Source organism: Scatophagus argus, chromosome 7, assembly GCF_020382885.2.
Source record: "Scatophagus argus isolate fScaArg1 chromosome 7, fScaArg1.pri, whole genome shotgun sequence".
Lineage (NCBI taxonomy): Eukaryota > Metazoa > Chordata > Actinopteri > Scatophagidae > Scatophagus > Scatophagus argus.
In genome coordinates this window covers 5,120,251-5,133,342 of record NC_058499.1, presented here as the reverse complement: position 1 = coordinate 5,133,342, position 13,092 = coordinate 5,120,251, and the positions used below count along the sequence as shown (strand labels likewise).

General features: G+C 40.8%; 1 protein-coding gene across 1 annotated transcript in view; it reads left to right on the top strand.

Moving 5' to 3' along the window:
- The first annotated feature begins 5,447 nt into the window (after positions 1-5,447).
- The window catches only part of cspg4 (chondroitin sulfate proteoglycan 4), a 65,327-nt gene continuing 57,682 nt past the window's right edge, over positions 5,448-13,092 (top strand). The window contains exon 1 of the mRNA XM_046394096.1: positions 5,448-5,613. Coding sequence (XP_046250052.1) covers positions 5,538-5,613 — 76 coding nt within the window. The 5' untranslated portion in view covers positions 5,448-5,537. The remainder of the gene's footprint in view (positions 5,614-13,092) is intronic.

Here is a 13,092-nt window from a genome sequence, read left to right as displayed (position 1 = left end):
TCATGAGTGGAATGACGTTATCGGTCGACTGTCAGTCAGGGAAGAAAATGCAGCCTGGATCATTTATCGATTAAAACACCTTAATAATTAATTAAATGTAAGGTCAATATTTAAGCTTTATTTTAGCTCTTGGTATAAACACCAGCCTACAGCCTTAAAGTTCAATCTACACCTTTTTGACAGTGTTAAGCTTGTTAATCACACTGTAACACCTCTGCCTCCGAGAGTTGGGCAGACATAAATTCTCGCAGCTTAAAATAGATTTATTTGAACTAATATTCCAACAAAACTTATGAGGATAAGTCCGTTAACCTCTCCAGTGCAGGTCACATTTAGCAGTAAGCCCACATACAGAATTATACACAGGTGGTGAAAGCTTAATCTTATCTCAACACTTCATGTGACAAATGCATCTCTGGATTCCAGAGCTTATTCCAGGACATAAACACTTCATCTTCATCATCTGCCGTGCATCGGGTCACAAGTAGTGTAGTACAAAGTTGGTATATAAATATAGATTGATTGAGATGTGGAGATTGTATGCATTTTTAGTGAAATCTCAGCATGATTTAATGATTCTGTGTCAAAATAACTCATCATTTAACACTTTCATGATTACGCTGCTGGTTATTTTCTCAGTTTTCAGGGTTTAGTCTATGAAATATTGGAAAATAGCCAAAATAGTGCATCACATTTTAGTAATTTTCCTTTGGATAATAACCAGACAATCAATCAGTTATTAAAATAGTTAGTGATTAATGTTGTGTTGATCAACTCATCGAATTGTAAAGTAACAAAGCTGCTGTAGCTACCAATAACAGCCTTTGTGATGATATACTGCAGTAGTTTCTCTTTTCACTGTTTCATCTGTTAAGGCTCTTCTCTAATAATCATTGATCTACGGCAGATTACACTTTGAAAGTAACCTTCTTGCCCTGTTAGAGTTAATGTCACCTTGAACTTTGCCTCTTGGCGAGCTGCTTTCTCTCACTGCAACTCATCAAAGTGTTTACCTGTGCTGTTAAATGACAGAGGTTGCAACCTGCAACCTCCTAAAGAAACTTTTCCGCTCTTAAAATCCTGTCCAGCTGCCACGGTTGAAGCATATGCTGCAAACGGAGCTCTGAGGTTATGCAGGTGGTCTCGGTTTATTCTCACTTTAGGCTGTCATGGAAAGGAGAAAAAACACAGAGGAGTCGTTGATTACTACAGTAGTCACACAACTGGGTTAACGACAAGTGAGCATTATACTGTGCTTAAGAGACAAAATAAAAGTGGGCTTGTGTTAGTTGAACAGGCAAAGAAAATGTTATATGTCCCAGACAAAATGAAGAATCTCTTATGACGAAAATGTTCTCTTTTCCCACAGCATGAAAGCCCTTTCTTCAGAGGCCACTTGATTATTACAGCGTATTTTAAAAGCAGTAAATTATGCTGATCAAAACAGACCACTGTGATTATATGGCATTTGGCTCAAGTTCTTATCCTGACAGTGGAAAAAAAGGTTTGGAATAACACTGACATACTTGCTGCGGTTTAATCAAGTCTGGAGCTTTGAGAGCATAGCGGTGGTCTGGCCAGACAGGCTGCAGCAACACACGAAGATGATATTTGAGACCATGTGGTGAAAGCTGAGCTTCTTTGCTCTGCCCAAGATGACTGGAGAGGTGATATTTCAGCACAATGCCCCAAGTTACTGCTTTTTGTGAAGATCACATCAACTGGGAGAGAGAAAAGATCTGATAAGAATGTCTGACGTGCCTCAAAGCAGAACAAAACTACACATCTGGTGAAATGGTAGAATAAAATACTGCATACTGTTGCAGATATCTGTGTGCTGATATAGTGCTCAGATATTTGGTTTAGAAATCTGACCGTGTGAAAGAAGGGAGACAAGTAGTCGTTATTTGGTGTAAAAACTGCATTCTAAATAATATCCAAAGTTAATGTGAGTCTTCAGCAGCCTGACTTCACCTGGCGCTCTGACTTCAGCTTAATTTTAGAAGAACAGGAATGTGGACTGTCCTTTGTGTCTTACATTAGATTTATACTGCAAAGGGATCACTTCAGTGCCAGCATGGAGATGAGGAATGACCACAGTGACCAGTAACTCTTTAATTTAACATATGGACAGGTGGACATTTTATTATTATTGACTTGAAATGATGGTGAGCCTAAATTTTAAATGTGCAATGAACATATTTTTACACAGAGACACAGAGAATCACCAACGATGGACCTTTTAGCCTCTTTTAGCCTCTTTTAGGAGAAACACAACTCCAAATGAAACCGTTGCTCCGTGTCTGCTGGATGTGTTAATAGGTCAGTGTTCACTAACAGGTTTGTGAAAACAAATTTAAATGTCAGATGTTGTCTTTTCAGCTAATTCTGCTGGTTCAAAGTGTCCAAAACATAAATTATTGAAGCTTTAAACGTATTTTATGGGCTTTTGTGACCACTAGTATTTCTCTGGTATAATCTATCCGTTGTTATATCTTGTGTTCCACTACCACAAAGATGCACATGCACTACAAGAGCCAGGGGTCATATGATAACAATTTCACGATAAAACATAGCAATGCAGCTACAAAAGAAGATCAGTAGAAGAACTGTGCATGTTTGTGTAAACAATACAGGTTTCAAGATTTTAAAAGGGTGGGCGGATGTTTTATGAGTTGGAAAATACTTTCAACATGTTTTTAGCCCTGAAGGACAAAATGTATTTTCGTGAGGATACAAACAAACAAACTTGTTTGTTTACAATAAAGACTCCACACAGGACACCTAATCACAGCATGACCATGCATTATTAATCCAAAAAAATCAAGAATTGCATCAACTCACTCTGATAAAGGTGGGTTCGCGTACATCTTCTTGCATCATCCGAAATGCTTATGCCACAAGGGCCACTGGTGTTACAGATTGCATAAGACTGCCTGTGCTCTCACATACTGCATCAGCCTACTCATATCAGTGGGTGACATCCCTCTGGGGCAAATTTAAGCTTCCCCGGGGAGGCCAGAGTATGTCATCGGTGCAAACCGTTGGCTGAGGCTCAGAGGAAGAATTTTAATTGTAGCTTGTGCCATGCTGAAATAATCAAGGAGGCTGTTATGTCAGAAAAGGTTTCCTTCAATGAACAGTGTCGTGTTAAAGGTGACGTGTGTTGTTTTAGAGGTTTTGTTACAGTTACAACCACGCACATCCTTTTACGGAGTAAAGAGACGAGAGGTCCACTTCATCTTCACCGTGTTTGTTGTTTCCCCCACAAATCAATGCCACCTCAGTGCAAAGATCTCTTATTTGCCACTGGAGGTGCTGCTGATCCAAAGAAAAGACGAATTTGGATTTTGTTTGAAGGGGAATTGTGTCTTTTCTGTACAGAACAGAGAACAGAAACTATATTTTGGATGTGTTTCTGTTACAGTCTGAATTCACAATATAATTTCATGTAAAAAAATTCACTCCCTTTCAGTCTTGTGTTCTTGGTTTGTCATATTTTACATTGCATTTAATTTGAAAATGATTTCTGAGAAATTGTTTGTTCGGTTGAAAAGAAACACTAATTGAACTGCATTGGCTGCACTCCGTAGTGAATTACTGTAGTGAAGCTATTGCACACCTGAGAGAAAAATTCTAATTGTATTCCCATTTCAACTGTCAGAAAGAATGAACAGTACTTTGCCAAAAAGTTGGCTGTAAGACAGGTGAAAATGAATGTTCTCGCTTCAAGAGTGAACTTGAGGTTTAATCTTAGCACCCAACCAGAAAATACCAGGCTTTGGAAGGTGCGTTTGCATGTTCATTATCCCCAGAAAATGAAAGTAAAAGCCAAGTGGAGAACAATCAGTGACAGCACTCACCACGATTAAAGCCTCTGTCTGAGTGCTGTCGATATCTTGAGCAGTGAAACTTTTCCACTGTCCATGCCCTGCCCTATCAATTGGGAAGAGATACAGAACGTAAATCCACCGAAACCCACTTCTACCCCACGCTCAAGTGTTGGTTTAATTAGCTTCTGGAGCAGGTTTGTCGAACAAAAACATAAAGATCGAGACATTGATCAAGGGAAAGGCTGGGAAGATAAAGCGCAAAGAGACTTGGGCAACCTGATTTGTCTTTAATTAAAAGTAAAAGGGTTATCCTTGCAGAAGGCGGCAGCTGGTCTCCAAAGGCCACTCCAATTACTGAGTGGAGGGAGTTCTACAATCCAGGAGTGTCCAGACTGAGAGAGGTAGAGAGGTAACACTGCTGTAGGGGGCACGGTAGTACAGCAATATATATATATATATGTGTGTGTGTGTGTGTGTTTGTGTGTGTGTGTGAGAGAGAGAGAGAATTTGTTTTGTTCTGGAAATTGCTCACATGCTTGTAAGCAGCAAAATGCACTTAAGTAAGTAAGACTGATTGTTGTGAAACATGAGTAATACCAGTCAAGAGAAACACTATGCTCCCCCTGTGGGTCTGTGTAAGTATATCCAGTTTATGTAAGCATGATAACTGTGGCTAAGCTTAGACAGTGAGTATGTAACGTTGAGCGATGAGTAAGACCTCCCCAAGTTGTCTTACTTGTGTTAGAACCTACTGAACTACACTGTCTGGGATTGGGCTCAGCCCCTCACTTCCACTGAAGGGACAATGCTATGCTTCCAACTTTGCTTCCAACTTTGTGGCAACAGTTTGTTGAAGGCCCTTTTCTATTCCAGCATGACTGTGTCCCAGTGCACAAAGCAAAGCTCCATAAAGACATGGTTGGATGAGTTTGGTGTGGAAGAACTTGACTGGCCCACACAGAGTCCTGACCTCAACCCCATCCAACACCTTTGGGATGAACTGGAACGGAGAGTGTGAACCAGGCCTTTTGGTCCAACATCAGTGTCTGAACTCACAAATGTTCTACTGCATGAATGGGCACAAATTCCCACAGAAACACTCCAACATGTTGTGGAAAGAGTCGTAGCTGTTAACAGCTGCAAAGCTGTCCGTGTATTTAGAATGTGATGATATTAAAGTCCCTGTTGGTGTAATGGTCAGATGTCCCAATATTTTTGTCTAGATAATGTGTGTGTAGACAATATAGACACCCTGTTCAAGGCTCAGCTTGATGGTTAACTTAATTGAAGGATACCGCAGTAACCACGTCAGTAAGCTACATCTAATTGAAGAATATGTCTACAAAGATAGAAATCCACACCTCATGTGATGCAGGCCTGTGAAGTAAATTATTCACAGTAAAGTGAATAATTGTCTTTAATTATCTCGATGCCTATCTTGAGCCAGTGAATGAGTAAGTTCAGGAGCAAGAGGGAGAGGCAGGAGGCAGGATCTGATTTTTCAATCATTGAGTGTGTATGTAAGTGTGCTGGAGAGGGGTGGGGGTTAAAAGAGGGCGTCCCTCTCATGGTCCCTCCCCAACCCTGCCCCTTCACATAGAGGAGTATCCTGTAGCAGGTCCCAAAACTGGAAACTCATTCAGTCCCTTCTGAATGGAGTGTCTTTAAAGTGAGAGTGGAGGACTTAACTTTCAGCAAGAAAATATGAGAGCTCTACATTCAGTCCTGGTCAGTGCCTTCCTGACCCTGCTGCTCTGGCTCCCCAGTCCTGGTCACGGAGGTAAGTGCTACTGCAAATCACTATTTTAGTGTCCTGTTTCCTCCTTCTGCTCCCCTCTGTGAGAGATGCAGCAGCAGAGCAGATCACTGTTCCTGAAACCATGCATCAAACCAACCATGCTGAAATTAAACAAGCTTCAATTTGCACTATTATTGCATCAAACAAAATGTTTAGTAAAAGTACATCAATTCTAGAACAGAGCTTCTCTTTTTTTCCTTATTTTTACTTTACTTGTCCATTCTCACTGTCTTCATGTCATTAATTGCTGGCCACTGAAACCGTCCTTTCCTCAGATGAATCTCAGTACATAAAAGGAAAGATGTGCCAAGGGTCTGACCCTGGTCCAAGGTCTGAGACAACATCTGTCGATTTCTCTTCTAAATCTTTTTTTTTTTTCCCTTTGCTTTTCAGTCTGTGCCAGGGTGAGCCTGTGAGCACATTTACCTTGAGAATGTTTGCATTGAAAGCATGTTGCCAGAAAGCAGGAGCTAGTGAAGCTGAAACCCTCTGCGGCTGGAGGTGAGCTGAGGTCCCTCTGCCGGCAGCAATGAATGGGTCTTTCAGAGGAAAGTGCACAGTGGCAGGCGGAGCTGCTCCTTATCCACCCAGAGAGGAGAGATGAAAGTGTGAGAGGGACTAGTAAAGGAGTGTGAGAGGCAGTGTCTGTGTGTTGGCGAGGGGGATGCTGGAAGGCCGAGGCCCATACAATGGCCCCATAGTGCATGAGTAAAGTCGGCCACAGATGTACCTTTCTCAGTGTGATATGATGCAGCCGTTCTTGTCCTTATTCCTCCTGAGTGTGACTACAGTGTAGATGTACAGTGTTTGGGTGAGGCAAATCTGGTACGTGGATGGGAAGCTGAAGCAGTGTCGTCGAACAGCTTAACTGACTCACCTCAGCACAAAATTGTACATATGGTGAGTTGGCACAATCAGCCGTGGACTTAGAGCAGCTGTTGAGCCCATTGTCTTCCGCTGGCTGTCAGATCTTCAAACTCTCACTGCAAATTCCACTCCAATTAAGTCTGGGCAAACCTCTCCATGAGTGTCTCTTTGGCAGCTAGAGTGAAAAAGTGGCTCTTGATCTGAACGGAGGAGTATCGCTTTGTTTCTGTGGCACAGAATCAAAGCTCAGCTGGAGAGCTGGAGTCAGTTCACTGCGATCTGTTCACCACAAGCTTGAAAAGAGTCATCTACCCTTCTGTTTGCTCATTTATAGATGAACCCCGCTGTCTAGTGTGACAGAGACACCTCCGCTAAAGATTTTAATGTACATCAAGCGAGAACTGACAGCTGACTGCTGAAGGTGCAGTGTCCTAAAGCAGACATATGCATGCTGTCTCTAGAATAGTAGATAAGGCTGACTGGTCAAATGGTGCAGTAGATGTAATTTTCCAAAAGCAAATGTTCCTCTAAACAACAATTGTGGCAGAATAGAAGAGGAAAACTGCATGAAGGAACAATTTCTCCCCATCTAATTATCTGCTCGCAAAATCCTTGCTCCTTCAGTGTGAACAGTACTCACCCACTGACCCTGGAGAACTGAATGCTAATGTTGACCAGATGTACAGAGTCACTGATTAGATTTTGGACCCCCTTTGCTCCACAAAATGCCTGCCACAGGCTGTCGGGGGACTCTTCAACCAGCTACCTTAGAAGGCTTACAGAAGGTTTCATTTCTTCCATGTGTTTACAACTTCAGATTTCACAGGCCACGCGCCACATGATGCCTGGATGTTCTTCAAGTCACTGGCACCTTTCTTTACAGAAGCACTGTCCAATGTCCAAGTGTCATACCTGCACCCAGTCTTGCTATGTTTCTCTTCCTTTAAGAACATCTTGCTCAGTAGCAGAAGTGAACTGAATCAAGTCATGAATGCAGCACAGTGAGCCTTCCCCTATAATAATATTTTCCATTTTGCTCAGTGGAGCAAACTACCACTTTCCCATAGTCTTATGCCGTCATGTCTCATCCACCCACACGGCGGCCTCAGGAACAATTGTGATGCGTAAGGGGGAAGCTCACCAAATCAATTTAATAATCTCCTGTTCACATAGAATATATGAAGAAAATGTAATAAGTGTTTCACGGTCGATATATTTTAGCATTCATGCTCCAAGACTTCCCTGTTTAACCTTCTAGGAATGTCATGGCCCTCAATTCAACAATGCACCTGTGAGTGATAACGCGCTCTTTCACCCACCCAAGCTGACTAAATACCTATCAACTCCTTTAGACCCTGTGTATCAATGAGTTTCATTTCCCAGGAGAATTTAAAAGAGTAGCGTCTTTCATGACATTAAAATCCGGCAGGGTTCTGTATTCAGCAGCCATCTGACAAATGAAGGGATGCTCACTTTATCAGGGCTCTATCTGAAATTGGACACAGCAAGTTCCTGTTCAGAGTCTTTAAACAGCCTGCAGCTCTGTATGTCTTGTGTGGCCTGGACAACTGCTCTTTAACCACTACTTGACCAAGGTTTGGAAAAATTGCCAAGGTTGTTATTTCCAAACCATAAATTGCTCTCCAAGACCTTAAATGTTGTTCGGTTGGCCTGGTAATGCAGTTTTTGTTTTGGTTCTCTTTTTTTCTGTTTTCTGTCTGTTGTTAGGCACACAAAGTTTGATGTTGTTTGGATATTATGTGTTGCTGAAGAGGCCATGTCTTCTGCCACTCCCCTCTGATGGCCAAACAGTGTGTGAAAAGTTAATGACTTCTTTTCTGTTGTCTTTTGTTTTGTGTTGTTTTCTCAAAATCCTTTATTGAAATATTGGCTATTTTTTTAATATGTGAAATACAAATTTGATCTGACAGATAAAGAGTCAGACAAACAAAACAAAATAAAACTCCTGTCCAGCTCTGTTGGCAGAAGTAATGCTAATGCGTGTAAAATACTACCACAACGTATTAATGTGCAAAAGCTACTAGATAACGCTGTGAGAGCGTCGACTGAATTAACACGTACCTAATTGACGAAGCTTGTCTTAAATTGATCAAATAACATATAATAAGACCACCGCACCCACTGTAAACATTGTTGATTGGTTTATGCACATTTTGGAGTGCTTCAGCAACGTCTTGTTTCTGAATGTGTTTGCATTTTCAATTGCAAAGCTTAACGAGAGGATTTGCATCCCAAGACTGCATATGAGCCCGCTATCTCCCCTAGAGTATAGTGTCTCTATGGTAACAAGAAAAAAATAAACATGAAATTTGCCTGGGCTTTGTGAAATGTCTGCATACAAGGCCTCCATGTGTTCCCTGAGAGTTGGCTGGGAGAATGGTGTGACTACAAGTGTCTGCACAGAAGATTAATAAGTCCAATATTTGCATTGTGAAATTGATGAGATTAGTGTTCTGGTGGTTGTGTTGGTCGCACAGACACACTTTGTGACCCTCGCTCACCTCTGAGTTTAAACACAACACAATGTTAGGACAGAAAAGAAATGGGGCATTTGGAGTAAATCCAAACAAGAAAATCAGAGTGTTTATAAATGCAAAGCAGAATGCACAGACCCGTGCCTGCTTTCTCTCACATGCGACTGAAGGACTGAATGTTTAAAAAGTAAGTGGTTACTTCATCTTTGTCATAAACGTCTGAGCAGCGAGTTTTACATCCTATCATTATTTTGCACAAAATATAAAATGTAGTTTGTAACAAATTACAGCATTACACAATCCATGGTTGAAAAAGAGCAGGAAGAAGAATAATCTTATGTGAGAAGTAATAATATCTTTTTTTTTTAGACTTAAACCAATTACATGCAATTTACTTCTTTATCCTAACACATTTTTTAAGGAAAATAAGTTCTGGAGGTTCTTCTTCTAAAGGAAATGTGCATTTCATCTAAACATTCCTGTACTCTTGACATTATGAGAGCCCCATAACATCTCTGAGCATGGGAGACAATCAATACTGATAACTTTTCTAATTTGATATAACTGATTTGATAACCTTCCTTACTTCTGCCTGCCTGATGTTTTATCCGGCACTTCAGAGAGAGAGAGTCTCAGTGAGTCATGGTTTATTAACTATTTCTTGAGATTCTGGCCCAAGGCAAACATCATTGCAAGAATCCAAAGTTAGCTGTACGGGTGGAAATGTCTCACCCCTCTCCTCTCCTCTCTATAACCTCATCTTGTAACTACAGGTCGTTTTTTTTTTTTTATCTGACCTGCAGCAACAGGGTGGGCAGCATGTCTGCCCAGTGATTACAGTGTCGGTCCCATAATGGAAATGTTAGAGGCTTGACTCCTGTAACAGCTATAACTCCTGTCAAGGTGTCCTTGAGCAAGACACTGTGCCACTGCTGCTCATTCACAGTGAGCTCAGATAAGCAGGTCAGCTTAAAGCCACAATTGTGAAATGCAAACGAGTGCCTGAGAAAAGTCATTGGTCATCATCATATTTAAAGGATAATTCCACTTCAATAAAACTTGGGTCTTCTTAATGTAGTCTTGGTTAACAATTGTGTCAGTTTTGCTGAGATCTTAAAACCTAACAAGATCCCTACAAAAAAAGTCCCACAGGGTAAGAAGTGAAAATGATCAAACAACCAGGCAGGGATTAAGTAAGACAATATTGTAGCTAGATTTTCTAAAGCGCTTCATTTGGTAGTATGGTAGGTCATTACATGTATGTCTGCAAACTGTGATAATCCTTTAAAGCAGGAGAAACGTGATCAGTAGATAGATGGATACTTTACTCATCCCCAAGGGAAATTCACAAACTCCAGCAGTATCCACAGACTTGAGATAAAAAGCCATGCAATAAACACTAATAAAAGCACAGAACACAAAGATTAAAAGTGAAAGGTCTGTTACAAAGCAGAATGTATAATAATTTACATGAAGCTTGATGAAGCTATCAAGCTATCCTCACAGGGCTACAGATCCACAACCCTTCCAAAATAAGAGCGAAGTACTTCTCTACAATCTCAGTGTGCTGTATCTCCAGCATTATTGTCACAATTGAAGCAAAGGGCTTCAAGAGAACACATATGGTAGCTCAGTTTATTCTCATTGTGATGCAAAAACACTGAAAAAAGGCATATCCTCCGCCTTGAGGACTCCATACTTCCCTGGCAGATGATCTTTCCCACATTGCTCTCTTTGAGGTTGCTAGTTGTCAACGGCAGGCTGCTCGGATTATATTTTTGGGCCGTGATCTCCTTAGAGCAGGCAGACAGCCCACACACAGACCTCATTTTGCTCTGGGTGTGTACACAAAAGAGTTTCTGTACATAAACACAGGCCCAGATTCTGTCCCTAGGTGGAAGGTCAAAGGCCATCTTGTAGTGTGCTCCAGTGTTGTTTTAACCCTTCCCATGTCAATCAGATAAGTCGGCAGAGGGGGGGATTTTGCAGTAGATTAGTGACGGATGGTCTTCATCTAGATTTTACATCTGTAAGTAGCAATTTGGGATTTCAAATTGTTAAACTGTGATTTCCTTGTTGCCATGCAATTTTAGGCAATTCTAAGGACTGAGTCCTACCAACAGCAGCAGAGCAGGGTCAGAGCTGCATGGGTGGAAGAGGAAAATATTCAACATCCTAAACAAACTGCTTGCATGTAGACTCATAGTCTCATAATTAGAGTAAATGATACGTGATTACAAAGTTAACAAAGTATGTTAGTGAGAAGTATGATGAGCACAGATATTTTTATATGTCCACTTATTAAATGAATGAGTCCCCTTCAGGAACTACAGCGCAGTTACAGTGACAATACTAATTTGCATATGTTTAGCAAGTATATTGTTTACCACGCTCTCCCTTTTAGTTTGATATATTAGCATGACAACATTTGCTAATGAGCACTAAACACAAAGCACAGCTGCAGCTGATGGGAATGTTCTGTAGGCATTTGTTCATAAATGTGGCCATAAGTTCTGGGCAAGTAACTGTTTTGATGGTTAAGTATAAGGTACTGGCATCAAAGGTAAAGTCATTGGATCACCCAAGTCCACGGGAGTCATCCTCTGGGGACCATGAATGTCTGTACAGAATTTAATGGTGATACATTCAGTAGCTGTTGAAATATTTCAGTCAGGATCGCAGTGGCGGACGAACTGACATTGCCACTCGCAGAGGACACCGCAAAAGTGTTTGGGACAAAATCCTATTAAATTTTTGTCCTTGTGCCCAAAGCTTGACGTATTCAAAAATCTGGAATAGTAGATTAGATTTGATTCATGATACTTTGCAGCAGCAGTCAACAGTATATGGATAATAATGAATTAATATTGATGTCTCAACAAATAAAAAGCAAACACTGTAAAATACAAGAAAGCAAGGATAAAACAAACAACACTGCATAAAATCAAAAGGCAAATACCACTTACCTTAATGTACTGCACTGATAATGTCATGCACATCAGGTTACCTGTAAGACCACAATGGCACCACGACCTGAAGAGAAGCTTTCAAAATCAAAGCGTGTGTCATGACCCTGAGACAGACAGGCTTATACTCTGGCCCACTGCAGCGACTGAGCTCTGTGTGTTTATTTTTGATAAGAGCTGCTGGGGAGTTTAGTGCCCAAAATGAAAACTCCAGAGAAAATTCTCATCATCACAGAACTGCCAAGTTTTCAATAAGCAGGAATTATGCATGACCAGATGTCTCCTCGATGGCCTCTATGGGTTTATTCCCTTTTTCATATTTTTAGAGAATAGTCTGTTTTATCATTTTGGTTGAATAAAGAGAAATCAGTTCTATTCTAGCTGCCACTGTTTCTCTTATCCATTGAAAATAAATTAAAAAGACAAAGGAATAGAAAAGTGTCCCTTTACCCCAAAGGGTTTTTATGGAATACTCAAGTCATTTACCTCCCAAGATCATCTCTCAAAATCTCTCCTTCTAGTTTATTGTGAATATTATCAGCTGATAGTATCATCAGATATTGTTATCTTACAACATCATATGATATTAATTCAAGTCTAAATCAGATTTAGGAACAATGCTTGCTTTGTTCAACATTCTGCATCGCATGTAACTCACATGCCCTGATCAGTGGAATCAAAATGATGTGGCCAATGGGGTAACAAAAGGCCACTAAGACCCTGGAAAAGCAGCATGAATCATGGGAAATGTTTCCACTGTTTGGCTGATTCATCTGAGACGTGTTAGGAAAAGCCTGAGGTTTCCACTCCAACATCTGGAGCCTGCTTGGTCAGTTAGTAACAAGCCAAAGCTAGAGGCTTTAATCAAATTGTCCCTCCACTTCTCTTACCTAATATAGACAAAACAACTGTGGTGAAAGAATGCAAGTGTACCGCAATTAGCCAAGTTTTGAAGAATGCTCAGTGTTAGCCCTGAAGTATTTCTTCAAGCACCAACTGAGACCAATTTGTTATCAGATGTGTTTTGTGTTTGTTCTCTCAACACTTCTTTCTACTCCTGGGAACTCAGATTATTTTAGCTAGCTGTAAATACAGTAGGTCATGCACAGTAGTGACTCGAATACATCAAAAGG